Source organism: Phascolarctos cinereus, unplaced genomic scaffold (assembly GCF_003287225.1).
Source record: "Phascolarctos cinereus isolate Bilbo 61053 unplaced genomic scaffold, phaCin_HiC Scaffold_4;HRSCAF=312, whole genome shotgun sequence".
Lineage (NCBI taxonomy): Eukaryota > Metazoa > Chordata > Mammalia > Diprotodontia > Phascolarctidae > Phascolarctos > Phascolarctos cinereus.
In genome coordinates this window covers 139,428,942-139,446,779 of record NW_027555847.1, presented here as the reverse complement: position 1 = coordinate 139,446,779, position 17,838 = coordinate 139,428,942, and the positions used below count along the sequence as shown (strand labels likewise).

At 35.0% G+C, this 17,838-nt stretch overlaps 1 protein-coding gene across 6 annotated transcripts in view; it reads left to right on the top strand.

Moving 5' to 3' along the window:
- The window catches only part of RBBP6 (RB binding protein 6, ubiquitin ligase), a 39,056-nt gene extending 23,743 nt beyond the window's left edge, over positions 1 to 15,313 (top strand). For 4 of the 6 annotated variants that reach the window (XM_020995682.2, XM_020995687.2, XM_020995683.2 and 1 more), the window contains 10 exons: positions 924 to 1,096; positions 3,593 to 3,696; positions 3,811 to 4,151; positions 6,242 to 6,338; positions 6,502 to 6,580; positions 6,670 to 6,724; positions 7,873 to 8,235; positions 8,525 to 8,626; positions 9,662 to 11,419; positions 13,307 to 15,313. In XM_020995682.2, the coding sequence (XP_020851341.1) occupies positions 924 to 1,096; positions 3,593 to 3,696; positions 3,811 to 4,151; positions 6,242 to 6,338; positions 6,502 to 6,580; positions 6,670 to 6,724; positions 7,873 to 8,235; positions 8,525 to 8,626; positions 9,662 to 11,419; positions 13,307 to 14,891 (4,657 nt within the window). In that variant the 3' untranslated portion in view covers positions 14,892 to 15,313. The remainder of the gene's footprint in view (positions 1 to 923; positions 1,097 to 3,592; positions 3,697 to 3,810; positions 4,152 to 6,241; positions 6,339 to 6,501; positions 6,581 to 6,669; positions 6,725 to 7,872; positions 8,236 to 8,524; positions 8,627 to 9,661; positions 11,420 to 13,306) is intronic. The other 2 variants (XM_020995684.2, XM_020995688.2) reach the window with 1 other exon arrangement.
- The last annotated feature ends 2,525 nt before the right edge of the window (positions 15,314 to 17,838 follow it).

Below are 17,838 nucleotides of genomic sequence, written 5' to 3'. Positions count from 1 at the left end.
TCTAATGGCTTTTTGGTGATCATTTAAAATTTACCAGAAGGGTTTCCATTTCTGTAGCACATTTTAATATAATACATTTCTACTAAACACATTGTACACTCAGATGAGACTGTCAAGGAATGTCTGGTGGAGTGTCATTTCATCTCTTTGTAGCACATGTTCAAAATCCCAATCATTTAATCAGTTATAAAGCAATAATATTCCATGATGCTGACTATGAATAGATGAATACATTCTTTCAACACTGATCATAATATAGACTTGTCTTGAAATCTGCTGCTGCTTACTATGAATAGATATGCATGGTGATGATATAAATATTTCCCTTAAAACTGTCACTTCTTGTGTATTGTGATATAAATACTAATTGTAGTTTTTCATCTTATTTGTGTTAACTTGACAAAGACTGGTAATGGTAACATGATGAAGGCTATAGAAAAAAATTTCAAAGAAAATTAATAAAAATTAGGAAAAAAAAATAAAAAGTGTGATAGATTGGACTATATTTCCAGAGAGTTTTAATCCATGTTTTATCACTAACAGACTTTATGATCTTAGACATAGCTTAATGTCTCTGGACTTCAATTTCCTCATTTGTGAAAATTACTAGAGGCCCTCTAAAGTTGTCGTTGTTCCCCCCAAAAAAATTTTTTTTTTAAATTTTGATTTACTTACCATTAATTACTGCCCCAGAACATTTTTGCATAGTTTACAGAGAGTCTACGTAAAGAAATTGTTTCCCTGATCATTTTGAACATATGGTATTTGTCTAATTTCTTCTGTTGAATGACTCAAGTGGCTATAATTCATTGCTTGGTATTACATTTGCTCTCCATTATGTAATGGAATATGTGGCATGATTTAGGTAATGCTATACCTTATTGACAAAAGTCTTTTTAAAGGTCTAAATTCTTTTATTTCAGAGAGGCATATGCCATAGGGAAGAAAGAAAAACCACCTTTCCTACCAGAGGAACCATCCTCTTCATCAGAAGAGGATGACCCTATCCCAGATGAATTGTTATGTCTAATCTGCAAAGATATAATGACTGATGCAGTTGTCATACCTTGCTGTGGAAACAGTTATTGTGATGAATGTAAGTTCAGTTAACCCTAGAAGTGGTATATATTTCAAAATACTCTTACCAGGATGTGCCCATGCCATTTTATTTCCCAAATGTTGCAACTGAATATGTTAATAAAAATGAGGAAATGGGAAATACTGTCTTTTATCACAGGTAAGAAATTAAGTGTTGAGTGGATAAATATTCAGCAAAGTAAAACCTACGTTCATGAGCATTAACTACATTTGTTTGGACTTCCATTTTCTCCAAGTTTTCTTTGTATGTCTTTGCAGTGGTAATAGAACCAGGTATAATTATCACTGTTTTACCTAAAAATGAATGTAACATTTTTGTGATTTAATTATGACAACAGGTGGGGATTCTGGTTTGTAAGAATGACTTGCCATAGTCATAAGTCAAGACTGTCATTTGTCCCAGCTAGTCTTACCCACTCTTGGACAATGTTGTAGGAAGCTGAATAATTGTCATTCCTAGTGTCAGCTTCAAAAAGTTAGGGATAGGTGGTGATACATCATACTACTTTTCTTTTAATTGGCTGGCACGTCTTATCTATTAATTGAACTAAGCCTTCAGAGATGATAATTCTTTTACCTATGTTATTTAAAACACCTTCTTTTTAATCTAAAAATACCTCTTTCTAGTTAAAAGAGACATCCAGTAGTCCCCTTTCTCCTTCACACCTTCACCCCACACTATAATGAAAAAATACCCACTACCTACAGTTTACCACGTGGTTTGTCTGTTCAACCATTCATCTCATCTCTGAGTCTCTTACTGCAGTTTCATTATCCAAAGACCATAGTACCATTTATAAACTAGTCCCAGCAATGCTACCTGGGAGATGATAGGAATTAGTTTATCATAGGTCAGAAACAACAAGTAGTTTTCATACTAATCCACAGAGATATCTATTTATTCTCTATACTTTAATTGTCTCTTAAGCCATTTCTTTGTCCATAATAAAAAACAGTAACCCAATCTTAGGATGACTCAGTTGTTTTTTTTTTCTTAAAAGGCTTTGTGGAACCTTATTACAAGTATTTCAAATGGCCTAAATTGCATACAACTGTTTCCTTCTAATCAGAAAGCTGATTTGCTTACTTGAAGCACTTTAGCAGATTAAGTGGGATTTCCTTAATAAAGATGTGATTTTTGTTCTCTCTCCCCCATAGACTATTTGCCCAACATTATTCAGAAATTATATCCTTTATTATCCTTTCTTTTGGCTTATCTAACATAGAAGAAAGACTCCCTGGTCTATTATTCATCTTCTCTTCTGCATGAGAGTTATGTGGCAGTCTGCCAGTTTTCTAGCACAGTGGCCAAAGAAAAAGCTAACAACAGTTAACCTATCATTCCCATTTTCATCCTTGGGTTGCTTTGAAAGTCTTGAGTAAATATCACCTAGTTCTACTGATTAACAACTAATTTCTAGATTAGATCTAGAATATCTTGTGCATTCCAAAAACCATTCTGGCTTATTTATTTTAGAAGACATTTTGCAGGTGGAAATCTCATTAACATTTTCCTTAGAAAAGTTGAAAGCAGTGTTATTCTTATCTTTAATTCCTAGATTTCTCTTGTGATTGTAAGGAATTCCCCTAATGTGGCTCCATGGTTTCCTCCATTTAGTAGATTTAACTTCTTACTGGCTTTTTGAAACTTTTTGCAAGGTAATCCCCAGATTCTTTTTTGGCCATAATTTCTAGTTAGTAACTGATAGTCATGCTGTGTACCACCATGGTTTTCTTGCTTGTTTTATTCTTTACTTTAAATATATATGTATGGAATGGGGAGGCAGGGGTCTTGTTTGGTGGGGGGGGGTTCCTTCATGAGAGTCTCTTTTTTGTTTTTCATATCGACAGGTAAGGTAACTTTCATGGGTAATAGAATGTTGGATTTGGGGTCAGAAGATGTGAGTTTGAATCCCACTTCTGCCATTTGTTATCTGTATAAGCTTGGGCAAGTCACTTAACCTCCTTTGGTCTTAGTTTCCTTATTTGTAAAATGTAGGAGTTAGGACTAGATGACCTTTAAAGAACCCTTTCGGCACTAAATCCTGTATTGTCATCCAGCACCTTTGACCAGTTTCCTCAAATAGTGAACATTTTAATAGCTGTGTCAGGGATTAGCTTTTCAGAAGTTTTGTGATTTTCTTCCATAGATGTGACCCAAAAAAATTATCACCATGGTCAGCCTTCTAGAGTAATGCGGTAAACTAGTCAACACTATTGTTTCTTTCCTATTTTCATCAATTTATCCACACATCTCAATAATGGTTAGTATCAACTGCTTCATCTGAATCCTAGAGTGAAGAGTTTATTATAGAAAATCTAAAAGGAAAAACTGATTTAGATTAGCACTCTGGATAGGGTTTTTAGATAAAGAATTTGTCAACATAGAATTATGAAAGGGCTTGTTTGATAAGTGTGTTTGTACAGTCAGTGGTATAATCGTGAACCAAAGTTTAGTTATCCTTTCTATAACTCAAATTGTCTTGAAACACAGGTATAAGAACAGCATTGCTAGAATCAGATGAACATACATGTCCAACTTGTCATCAGAATGATGTATCTCCTGATGCTTTAATTGCCAACAAATTTTTACGCCAGGTAAATATATCCTGTCTTGTATATTTTCTTCAATATAAAAGGACGTCTTACCATTGACTGCTAAGAAAGCCTATTAAATTTTGTTTTTTAACATAAACTGTTTGGTTTCTTTAGGCTGTTAATAACTTCAAAAATGAAACTGGCTATACTAAAAGGCTTCGAAAACAAATACCCCCACCACCTCCTCCAATTCCACCTCCAAGACCACTAATTCAGCGGAACCTACAACCCTTAATGAGACCTCCAATCTCAAGACAGCAGGACCCTTTAATGATTCCGGTGACGTCTGCATCTACTCATGCTGCTACTTCTATATCATCATCCATGACTCCTAATCAGTCTTCCCTATCATCTGCTGTACCTATAAATCAGCCTTCTACTCCAGCGCCAGTTCCTGATATAACTGCTACAGTGTCTATTTCTGTCCATTCAGAAAAACCAGATGGACCTTTCCGGTAAGTGTTTGTGTTTAATATATTAGAAAACAACTAAAAATGTTAATGTAATCATTTTTCTTTGCCTTGTTTTTGCTTCCCTTTTTGACTCCACATTGGTCATTGTTACTAATTTTTGGTATGTGTAGGGCATTGCTAAAGCCAATTGAAGTTAAAAGGAAATATGAGACTTTGTCCAGCCCCACAAGGAGTACAGCCATGAAAAAGCAAAACATAAAAAGAACTTGTAATACCCTGGTTAACATTAAGTATCAAGCTAGTTGTACAGATAATAAATACTGTGGAAGTTCAGAGAAGGTTGAAGTTACATATAGCTGAGGTTCTCAAGGGAGTATTTCATAGATTAAACTTGTCCCTGATGGACTTAGAGAAGCAGTTCGAGTAGTAGAATGGAGTAATAGGGAAGCACCAAAATGTCTTGGCTCCTAGTCTAGTGCTTTTCCCTATTTAAGACAGGGACAAGGGGTTGTAACTCTTGTATCTAAAGGTTGTTTCTTGGGGCAGCTAGATGGCACAGTGGATAGAGCACTGGCCTTGGATTCAGGAGGACCCGAGTTCAAATCCAGTCTCAGACACATAACACTAGCTGTGTGACCCTGGGCAAGTCCACTTAACCCCATTGCCTATCCAGGAAAAAAAAAAAGCAAAAAACAAAACAAACAAAAAAACAAATAAAGGTTGTTTCTTTTCTTTACTTCCCCTGTTAACTGTGGGGTATCCCCATACCTGATTCTTCTGTTCTCTGTCTGTATTCTGGTCCTAGGAGATTTTATCTGTTCCTTTCTTTGACTCTCACAGTGCAGCAAATTCCATCCATCTTTTCTGTCCTAACCTTGATTTCTTCTTTCTTTTCATATGAAGTTGAAACACATCCCTGTCTCTGTTTTTGACTATCACCTTTATTTGCATCCATGCTTAACTAGACACCTAGTAATTTCTTAGAGGTCAAGGAAATGAGTCTGTTACTTCTTTGTATCCCTCATTGGAAGTCTGCCCCATCTAGATTTTCCATCACTGTTGAGGAATGACATCTATCCCTTTACTTATCTACCATGTAGAATTTTTAAATCATTGTTTATATGCCTATTTTTCTCTTCCCAAGGTTAGATATTTTTTCTTTACGTCAGTAATTTTCAGTGAACCAATCTAGGTACGTTAATCTCCCACTATCACAGATGATTTCTAAGTTTCCCTCTAGCTTTTACAATGAGTGGCTTTATTTAGCATACTGTAAATATATCTTTTTCAGCTACTATTAAACAGCAGATTTTTTTTCAAATAAAAAGGACCTTAGATCACCTAATCTAACCTCATTTTATAAGTGAGTGAACAGAAACCAAGAGAAATTAGCTTGTCTAAAGTCATATAACTAGTAGCAAAGTCATGACAAGAATTCAAGTCTTCTGATTTCCAAACCAAAATTTTTTCCTTTTACATGTTGCTTGTCTCTGCAATAGCTATGTCACTGTCTTTCAAAGACCTCTAACTGGTACATACTGTTCTGCACAGTGTTAAGTGCTGATTTAAGATTGAAGGACATGCTGATTTTCTAGTAAATTTTATATTGTTTTAAAATAATATTAACATTTATATTATAACATTTATGACATTATAACATTTATAATCTTGCTTTTACATTTTTTGGCATCGTAAGTTCTGGGAGAATATTATTTGAAAACCTCCTTGCCTGAGCAAATAGCATAAATCCATAGTTGGTTTTTTACATGGTAACATTGGTAATGTTATATCCAACATGGTTGTTTCTTAAAGTTAATAGTCGTTCATCGTAAGCTTTTTGAAGACAGAGATTATATTGTGCATAATATGTAGCATATCAGTGAAGTGTACTGTGAGTTACCTGAGTTACCTGAATTATTACCTGTATAATGTGGTAATTAATGTTACACTATTAAGTTAACTCTGAGAGTCTCAGTTAGCTCTGAACCTTTCCCAGTGCACTTATAGGAACATAGATTGATATAGCAAAATAAAACATTGCACATTTTGAAAGCTTAAAATATTAATTAAGCTGTTACCTGAACCACTACTATTGATCTTTATATTGTCACAAATTATCTTATGTTTTCCAGTGATCCTGATAATAAAATTATACCTGCTGCAGCCTTGGTATCGGACCATCCTAAAGCTTCTTCATCAATAGCAATTAGTGCACTGATGGAAGAAAAGGTAAATTTATTTGAGTAATAGACTTTTTAAAGCTATTAGAGTTTTGGTTTGGTGTTTTTTTTTCCTTTTGGTTTGGTTTTTTCCCCCAATAATAATATTTGACAATTCTGGCTTTTTTTATTTTGTTTTTTGCTGTTCTGTCCCCTTCTTGATTTTCCACAAGGGCTATCAGGTGCCTGTACTTGGAACACCTTCTTTGCTCGGACAGTCCCTTTTGCATGGACAGTTGATACCTACAACTGGTGAGTAATATAACATTAGTTTACAGTCATTTTTGAAAATCTATTTTTATCTTCACTTAATGCATACTTTGTTATTTATCTATTCAAAGGTCCAGTAAGAATAAATGCTGCTCGTTCTGCTGGTGGTAGGCCTGGTTGGGAACCGTAAGTATATTTGCAAAGAAATTGTCTCCAAATAAATACATTTAAATTAGGTAATTGAACATATAAACTTAATCAGTTACTTATTTGTTGAGTGTTCATTATAAATGTTTAGTTTGATCCAGCTCAATTTAAATAAAATTAAATTTAATTAGACCTCACTGATTGAGAATATATATCAATGCCTCATCTGAGTTGGTAAAATGTTATTGGATATGCTAAATGTACAATTTTATTACTTATGAGGACATAATTTTATTTTCAAATTGTGATTGGATGTGTGGACAAAGATTGTCAAGAGCTGCTTTAGTGAATAAGAATCTTCAGTAGAAAGAGCATTAAACTAGGAGCCAAAATACCTGGTCAAGTCCCAGCTCTGTTGGCTAATGAGGTATAATGACCTTGATCAAGTCAATGCCGTTTTCTGGGACTCATTTGCCTCATTTATAAAATGAGGGGATTGGACAAGAAGATAAATGTCTAAGGTCATTGTCAGCATAAACTGGCCTTCTTACCATTCCTCATATGTGAAACTCAATATCCCATCTCTGTTCCTTCTCATAGACTCCCCATCCCTCCCCCCATGCCTGGAATTCCTTTTTCACATCCACCTCTTAGAATTCTTAGTTTTCTTCAAGACTCACCACCTTAAATGCTGCCTTCTACATGATGCCATTTCCAGTCCTCCTAGCTGATAATGCCTTTCCCCCCCCAAACTACCTTGTAACCTTAATATACCATGTGTATTTTGTATATAGGAATACTTACTGTCTTCTCCTATCTAGAGACTGTGAGTTCCTTGAGAGCAGGGATTGCTTCATTATTGTCTCTGTATCCCCAGTGATGGTACATAATAGGTGTTTAATAAATACTTAATTGATTGACTGAATATCTTTCACACTTTTATAAGCATTTATTTTCCCAAGTAGGCTTATTTTCTCTGTCTTAATTGCACTAACAAAATTGGGTTTGCTGAGTAAATTGGTAACATAAAGAAATCTATTCAATTCTGATTGAGTGGAATTCAAAGTATATACTAAAATCTAAAGAATGGGTTGGTTTTTTTATCCCTAAAAATGTAGGGAATTTTACATTGTGCTCTCAAAGTGAATGTGAATTAATCATGACTTAAGAGTTTTTTTTTTCTTTAGAAGCATAAATCGAGGACGACACCATGGTGAACGCTCACAGAGGACTCAAGGCCCATCACTACCAGCAACACCCGTCTTTGTACCTGTACCACCACCTCCTTTGTATCCACCACCTCCCCACACACTTCCTCTCCCTCCAGGTGTTCCTCCACCACAGTTCCCTCCACAGTTTCCACCTGGGCAACCACCACCAGCTGGCTACAGTGTCCCTCCTCCAGGTTTCCCTCCAGCACCTGCAAATTTATCAACACCTTGGGTATCAACAGCAGTACAAACAGCTCATTCAAATACTATCCCAACAACACAAGCTCCACCCTTATCCAGGGAAGAGTTCTACAGAGAGCAGAGACGACTGAAAGAGGAGTGAGTATTTAATTTGCAGTTATATATATTTTTTCATTTTAATGATGATAAGCATATATTAAAATGGGTGCTTGTGGAAACATTTTCCAGTGTTCTCTTTAGAAAAAAGGTAAACCACATAAAGATTTAAAATAAGGCATCCAAGAAACTTAATAGGGATTCCTAGTTACTGTTTTAAAATGAAGAACTTGACTATTTCATTCATTTGCTTCATGATCTAATTATATTTGTCTTGTTAGTTCTTACACAGTTTTTTGTTAACATTTACTCTTTAACTTTATTTTACTAGGGAAAAGAAAAAGTCCAAACTAGATGAGTTTACAAATGATTTTGCTAAGGAATTGATGGAATACAAAAAGATTCAAAAGGAGCGTAGGCGCTCATTTTCAAGGTTAGTGTTTTGTAAGCCTTCATGATAGAATAAAAAGTAATCTAGCAGGACAACAAGATAGGAGATAAAAAAAAAATAATGGGACTGGATATTCAAGGAAATACCTGAATACAAGATTGTACTTTTGTCTTTATAATTCAATTTAGATTGATAGAAATGGAAAACTAACATTTCTTGTCATCTGTTGATTCATTTAAATTTTTCGTTGTAAATCCTGTTTTCCAGAATAAGAGATCACAGGAATTCAATTACTCTTCCATAGAGTTGCTCCCTGTAGAAGTTGATTATATGGTGAAGTAGTTAAATCTTTGAGCAATATTTCAACGCAAGGTTTTATGGCTTTTTGCTGGAACGTTAACTTCAGTAATTATGAAGCTGCAGTATACTTCAGATTGTTTTATTAATAGCAGCACAGAGTTAGCATTCCCCTAAAAGTTTATTTAAAGGCATTTTATCTTTAAAATTCATAACTGATTGTGATTTGATTATTTTTAAAAGCTAGCACTAGCTATTTGATATTTTGGTACTTTTTATTAATAGCAGCACAGAGTTAGCATTCCCCTAAAAGTTTATTTAAAGGCATTTTATCTTTAAAATTCATAACTGATTGTGATTTGATTATTTTTAAAAGCTAGCACTAGCTATTTGATATTTTGGTACTTTATTCTTTCTGTAATATTATTGGACAAAATATTGTCACAAATATTGAACTTAACAAATGGAGAATAAAGCTAAATAGAGTTATCATTCTTGTGTGGTGTTAAAAAATTATGTCCTCTCAGGCACGTCACAGGATGTTACTGCTTAGTACGCTATATTCCATTTGGTTGGAATTTGCCTTCATTGAACAGATTTTCTATGGACCACTCTTGTGTGCTTACCATCCACATACCAGTAGAGGTCTCTATCTCCTTAGATAAACTAAAATATGACAGTTATAGAAAAAGCAGAAAACTGAAAAGAGAGAGGTCTTAGAAGTTGTAAAAGCTACATTTAATTTGTATTCCTCAATACTGGGTTTTGTTTTGTTTTCAGGTCTAAATCCCCATATAGTGGCTCCTCTTATTCAAGAAGTTCTTACACCTATTCTAAATCAAGATCTGGTTCCTCACGTTCACGTTCCTATTCTCGATCCTTTAGTCGTTCACACTCTCGTTCTTATTCACGATCACCTCCATATCCCAGAAGAGGTAGAGGGAAAAGTCGAAATTATCGTTCAAGATCCAGGTCTCATGGATATCACCGCTCCAGATCAAGGTCACCCCCATATCGGCGATACCATTCACGATCAAGGTCTCCTCCGGTTTTTAGGGGACAGTCTCCTAATAAACGAAATATACCTCAAGGAGAAACAGAACGTGAATACTTTAACAGATACAGAGAAGTTCCACCACCTTATGATATAAAAGCTTACTATGGTAGGAATGTTGACTTTAGAGACCCGTTTGAAAAAGAACGCTACAGAGAATGGGAAAGAAATTACAGAGAATGGTATGAAAAATATTACAAAGGTTATGCTGCTGGAGCACAGCCTAGACCTCCAGCAAATAGGGAGAACTTTTCTCCAGAGAGATTTGGACCATTGGGCAACAGAAGAGAGAATTCTCCCTTTGCTCGAGGTCGTAGGGAAGATTATTCTAGTGTACAGGGTCATCGAAGTCGCAACATAGGTGGCAATTACCCAGAAAAGCTTTCAGCAAGAGATGGTCACGCCATGAAGGATAATGCCAAGTCAAAAGAGAAAGAGAGTGAAAACCCACCAGGAGATGGAAAGGGAAACAAGCATAAGAAGCATCGAAAAAGAAGAAAGGGGGAAGAAAACGAAGGCTTTCCTAACACAGAGTTATTAGAGAGTTCTAGAAAACAAAGAGAACCTGTAGGTGGGGGGGAAGATATTAAAACAGACTCCTTGTTCATTCTCCCCAGTAGAGATGATGCCACCCCTGTTAGAGATGAACCAATGGAGGCAGAGTCAATCACTTTTAAACCTCTATCAGAAAAGGAAAAGAAAGAAAAAGACAAACCAAAAGCAAAAGGTGACAAGACTAAACGTAAAAATGAAGGCACTGCTGGTTCCAAAAAGGAGAGCACTGCAAAACCTGTTAAAGCATCCCAGGAAAAAATAGATGTAGAACGTGAAAAGTCTCCAAGATCAGAACCACCATCCAAAAAAGCCAAAGAGGAGGTGCCAAAGACAGAGAGTAGTAAATCCTCCTCCCAGAAAGATGAAAAGACCATTAGTACACCCAGAAAAGCTCACCCCAAGATGACAAAAGAGCATCAAGAAACTAAATCCACCAAGGAAGAAAAAATTAAAAAGGAATATTCAAAAGATGCCAAACAAGAAAAGCTAGCTAACAAGGAGGAAAAGTCAAAAAAGACTAATGAGAAAAGTAAACCAGCTGATGCAAAGCCAGAAAAAAGAAAAAGAAAAGCTGAAGAAAAGGGTGTAGATAAAGAACATGAGATTTTGTCATTGAAAAACTCTAAACCAGAAGTTGCCGAAATGATGAAGCCATCACCAAAGCGCAAAATTGAGCCAGATGTTGAGAAAACAGATAGGACCCCAGAAAAAGACAAAGCTGCATTAACTGCCCCAGCCAAAAAGATAAAGCTGAACAGAGAAACAGGGAAAAAAATTGGAAGTGGAGAAAATCCACCCAATGCAAAAGAACTCACTGAAAAATTGGAGCCAACATCCAGTAAAATTAAACAAGAAAAAGTTAAAGGAAAAGTAAGAAGAAAAGTGACAGCCACTGAAGGATCTAGCTCAACTCTTGTGGATTATGCCAGGTAATTTTTTTTTCTTCACTACAATTTTGTAATGCAATTCAATTTCATATATAAAAATTCTACTAATACAGAATTTGTGGTAATTTGGGCTTGCTTTTGTGCTATCTCTGGGGAAACAGATTTGCTAAGAAAATGCAAATAACATTTTAGGAAAAATGTAAACTTTGAGGGGCATGTTCCCATAGAGTTCATGTATCCTATTTGGAAATATAAATGTTTTGCTGATGAGCAACTAATCTTCTTGATTCCATGTAGCATCTAAGTGATGATGTATGGAAAAGAGATTTTCTGCTTCATCCTGGAGAATAGAACCAGGACCAGTGAATGAAGGAGGGAGGCCAACCTGTACTTAGTGTAAAGCTTGTTAACAGATCTGATCAAAAGTAGAATGAACTGTTTCAGGAAGTTGCAATTTCCCTAATATTGGAGGTGCTTAAGTCAGAAACTAGATGACTATTCATTGAGGATGTTAGGTAATTTGGGCTACATTCCCAAAGAGACAAAAACATTTCTAAGCATTTGTTTTTACAAATCTTTATTCTCTTTTTCAGTCTTAAAATTCATGTCAAATCATCCTTTTCTATTCATTAAAATAGTTCCTTTTACTGTCCTTGAGACCCTTGCAGGAAGGTCAAAACTATTTTCATAATTAGTATACTAAGATGTTATAATTTCAAATACATGGTAGGTATTGATAGCTAAACCCACATTAAACCTCTTTTGAGGGGGAAGGAGGTGCTTGTCTAATAATTTTTAAGGCTATAAATGGGTCTAGAGACCAAACAGTTTGAGTTACTTAGTGTAATAAAACTATTTCTTTGTATGTTCTTCAATTCAGGCTTTGATAATAATTCACTAATTGATTAGATTTTCCCCATTTAGTTTAAATTAATGAAATTAAGTTAAACTAAGTGAACAATAAGATAACTCAGAGCAGTCATACCACACTACTCCGCTTAATGCTCCTTGTGTTGCTGTATATTGTCCATGCTTATCCCTCTACCCTGCACTGCAGGTTTTGTAATAGAATCCAGATTTTCAATTAAAACAGAAGAAAAAGAATAAAGAAGAAAAAGAAAAAGAATTGATTTGTATGATGCAGAGAGTGGAAAAAATCCGTTGAGAATTTAGGTGCTCCAGTGTGCCTGCCACTGATAGCTTATGTTAAAGCAGTGACAGACAGCTTGGAGTAGATCATCAAACTAGTATTCTGTGTTAACAAGCATAGGCATTACCAGTTATCAAATATTCAAGGCTTTTTAATTTAATGGAGGAAAGAAATATCTTGTTTAATATCATTCTTTTGATACCTGAGAAAGCAATATTTTAGAAGGGTCAGTTTTTAAAATGAAGCAGTTTAGTTCCTTAGAAAATATGTTATAAAGGTAACTATCACAACAGGATTTCATGTCATATAGGATTTTATTATGTATCAGTGTTATTGTGAAAGCTATATTGATCAGGGCAAAATTAAGTAAGTATCCTCTACCATTACTGAGGCTTGTCTGTCTGCCCATAGTTACTGCCTTATATAAAAACAAATCCTATATTGATATTTATTTAAGTGGGATCCTACCTGTCATAAAAACCATGAGGGTGTAGCCTAGTCCATCTACTCAGAACAAGAGTAAGCAGTGAAATGACACTGCTGAGAAAGAAAAAATTCTCTGTACTTCAGGAGTTGAACATTGAACCAGGATTGTTTAATCCTCAATTAACATTTAATTTTTAAATATCCCTTATCTGTGTATTCCTCAAAAGGCCAATATTTGAAATGTTTTTGAAATAAGTCTTTAAGTAAAAGTTAATATTTCATTGATCAGTTTTACTGGTCTATGAAAGCATTTAAATTTTAAGTGTACCAATTAATGTTTTAATTTTCTTTAGTACAAGCTCAACCGGAGGCAGCCCTGTAAGGAAGTCTGAAGAAAAAACAGACACAAAGCGAACTGTCATTAAGACCATGGAAGAATATAATAATGATAATACAGCTCCTGCTGAAGATGTTATTATTATGATTCAGGTTCCTCAGTCAAAATGGGACAAAGACGACTTTGAATCTGAAGAGGAAGACATTAAATCTACACAAGCTTTGTCAAGTGTAGGAAAGCCTGCTAGTGTTATAAAAAATGTTAGCACTAAGCCATCAAATCCTGTTAAGCATATTGAAAAAGAAAGCGAGCCATCAGAGAAAATTCAGAAGCCCACAAAAGAAGTAAGCCACGAAGGTGTACAGCATGAGGCCAAAAGTTCAAAAACTTGTTCATCCAGTGAAAAAGGAAAAACCAAAGATCGGGATCATTCCGTGTCAGATAAGGAAAACTCTGAAAAAAGGAAAAGCAGCGTTCAGACAGAAAAAGATACTAGTGTAGATCGACTAAATGAACAAGGAAACTTTAAAAGTCTTTCTCAATCATCCAAAGACAGTAGAACTTCAGATAAGCATGATTCTGGGCGTGGTTCCTCAAGTAAAGATTTTACCCCTAATAGAGACAAAAAAGTAGAGTACGATAACAGGGATCACTCTGGTTCCAAACGGAGAGATGAAAGGAGTGACTTAACAAGAAGAAAAGATTCTCCTTCTCGAACTAAATTAGAATCTTCATTGGGTCAGAAAAATAAACTAAAGGATGAAAGGACAGATATACCTAAAAAGGGAGTAGGGGAATCAAAAAGAAGCAACTCCAGTCCTTCAAAGGACAGAAGACCATATGATCATAAAGCTGCTCATGATTCCAAACGTTCGAATGATGACAACAAATCTATAGACAAAAATCCAGTTAAAGAGCGAGAGAAGCATATATCAGAAACAAAGAACAACAAAGAGAAAGAGTTAAGTGGAAATAAATTATTTTGTAAACATAGCTCACCAGATATACAAATTGAAAAAGAGCATGTTACTGGACAGAATGATAAGACTGTTGTCAAACCTAAGCCCCAGTTAAGCCACTCTTCTCGACTTTCTTCTGACCTAACAAGAGAAACTGATGAGGCTGCTTTTGTACCAGACTATAATGAAAGTGATAGTGAGAGTAATGTGTCTGCAAAAGAGGAAGAAACTCTAGGAAAAAATCCTAAGGAACTGAAAGATAAGGTGACAGAGAAAGCTAAAGAGATCCTGGAGGCAACAGTAGTTGGCCAAATAGGCGTAAGAAGTCAGAGTCAAAGTAGTCCTAGTGTTAGCCGAAGTCGAAGTCATAGTCCTTCTGGAAGCCAAACACGAAGCCACAGCAGCAGCGCTAGCTCAGCAGAAAGTCAGGACAGCAAGAAGAAGAAAAAGAAAAAGGAAAAAAAGAAGCACAAGAAACATAAGAAACATAAGAAACATAAGAAACACACGGGCACTGAATTAGAATTGGAAAAGAGCCAAAAACACAAGCATAAGAAGAAAAAATCCAAGAAAAGCAAAGATAAAGAAAAGGAAAAGGAAAAGGAAAAGGATGACCAAAAAGTTAAATCTGTCACAGTATAAAATGACAGATTAAAAAATTGACTTAATTACTAAGTCATCTGTATTAAATTTTGTTATAATGTAAACAGATTCAAGCTTTGTAAATAATGACATGGAAGACCCTGTGCTGCACTTAAAATATTGCTGCTTGATTATTTGATTTTTACATCAGAGCTTTATAACACGAACTTTTTGTACAGAATTGTGAGTTGTGACCATGTAACATGAGAGGTTTTGCCTGGGGCATCTTATTTTTAACCACCATTAATTAGTTTGGGTGGAGTTTACTGTACTGTGAAATTTTCACATTTGAATTTTTTTAATTGCCTGGCAGAAAAAGCTGGTATCCGTTCTAAAATATCAGCAGAATGATTTGCAGAATTCATTACAGCCCTGTTATGTCACTTTTTGATTACAATAAAAGTTTTCAGTAAACTTTTCAATTGTGTTGTATTTGCATAAAGTGCAAAAAAAAATCCCAAAAAGTACCCTTGAGTCTATGGTATAGATTCTTTTTATCAATTTTGAGGTTGACTTTACCCAAGAATATTTTTCCTGAATGTGTATGTATTATCCTTTTAGTAGTAAAATGCAAATGGGAAAACAAAACACCAAACTTTTATTACTCAACAATATAATTTAATCTTTATTCCATATTTTAGGAGGAAATAATAAAGTTCTGAACCAAAAAATGTACACTGTTTGACTTGAGTTCAGAGCATCTTCCATATTTATTCAGCTGTATAGCTTTTCAGCTATTTTCACATCATAGCAAAGGATAATTTAACTGTTTTATTCTATTGTTATTTTATAAGTTGTTTGGTCATCACCATTTCATCACTGACATGGCCATATTCACAAGTTTTTCCTTTTAAAAGTGTCTGATGTGAAGAAATCAGACCTTTCTTTACCCAGATACTCATTAAAAATAAGGAAAATTGTTTTAATGAGGTTGTAGTTCCAGTCTTAAGGTACAATACCATGGATAAAAGGTAAATGCATCTTCTACTTAAATTGAATTGCATCTTTATATGAAATGAAACCCTAGAGATTTAACAATCTAATACTAGTATTGGGGCAACACAATTTAAAGGTCATTTGACTTTTTCCTTTGTTGCACACCATTTAAATCCTTCAAAAGATGGGCATTCCTTTACCGACAGATTGCTGCTCTTCCATGCCCTAATGTAGTTTTCATGAATTGCTGTGTCCAATACCCTGGCAACAAGCCACTCCGCAATTATCTACTCTCATCCTCTATAATAAACAGTCATTACTTTACCTGTACTCTTTCCAACTTGCCAGAGTACATGCCTCTGGCATATCCTATAAGAACCTAGAATTAACTTCACATTGTGGTAAAACAGAAAAAATCAATGACAGAACATAAGAGTACATTAGCAATGAAGATAATGTGGACCGGAGCAAACAAAATTTAACAAGGGTCCAAGCAGGATTCAAAAGGATGGTCAGAATTTGGAAAAAAAATATTACAGGTGGGAACAGTACCATGAGGAGAGTAAATCTGGAGTAAAAGGTTTATGCTGGGGAAAAGAGATGAAATTAGAATGAGGAATTTAGGAATTTGAACTTGATCCTATGAGTCAAGAACGTAGAGTAGCAAAGCTGCCAATTGTTCCATGAATCCTGGCAGACATGAGAGAGGTCCTACATAGTAGCAGCCAGCTTGAAAATGAGTTACTTAAAAAGAGTCCTGGAATTTTGGTTGGCTCCTTGATATATTTGTAATGGAAGCTTTTTTCAGAGAACTTTAAGAAGTACTTAGTACTAGAAAAAGATTTTCAAAAATTTACCATCTAGTAACCAATTTACTAATAGTATGCCTTTCTACATTTTTCTATGTTGGTCCTCAAGTAGTACATTTAGTCTGTCGTAGGCACCTTACTTAAAGCTTAGTCTAGGGCCTGTTGGAACTTGTGCACTGCAAGTATAGCCTTCAAGGACTAACATTGGAACATCAAAGTAGGAAGTAAAGGGCTATCAACCTTGAGCTATTAAGGTATTTGTTATTAAAGCAGACATATTCTAAGAAATTAAGCTAATACAGAATTTTATCTTCCCCCGTTAAATTTTAAAATAAGATTGTAGCTGTATTGCTATGGAAAAAATCCCCAGTAAACAACCTTGTTAGACAAGTGGTTTAAGGTGAGTGTTCTGTGGTGTTTTAAAACATCTGACTTGTCCCATTTTCCCTATTACTACCTTCTCACCCTTATTCTACAATCTGTTCTTTCTCACATTGTAAAAATTTCTTCTATTGTGGAGGGTTGGCACTTCACAGAACAACCTCCTCCTTTTTCATTTTACAATGTGTACCTTGTAGTGTGGAGTTGAGCCTGAGTTCTCCAAAGCTATGCTTGCAGAACACAATCTCTGGCAGGTCACACAAATACTTGAATATGAACCTAACTGAACTGTGGCCTAGTCTAGCAAAAACCATTTTAGCTTTGATTCATCACCAAAAAACTATCTAATCGTGTTAGAAATTTCAGTTGGTTATGGCAGCTTCTTAAATTCAAAGCTATGGAAAGTTTGCAATCCAATTCTGAAAGTAGTGAGTACCCATATCATTGAAATAACAGATATTTTGAAGTATTGAAAATATAAATTGCTATGTAGAGGAGTGGGAACTATTCAAATTCTACCTGTAGGTACTGTGATTTTTCAGCTTGTGTGTGTATAAATTTACATACACATGTATATATGATTTTTAGCTTATGTATATGTATATATATACACATATATATAAATTCATACAGATGTGTGTGAATTTACTAATGCCTTAACCAATACTTTTTAACATTTTCCCCCACAGTCATGAAACTTCCAAGTATACATAAGATCCATGGGAATTCCTTTCCAAGTCTTAGATGTATTTCATGGATTGCTACCCTTGCTACACTTCACATTCATCACTTGTGGGACAAACTTTTAGTAATAAACCTCT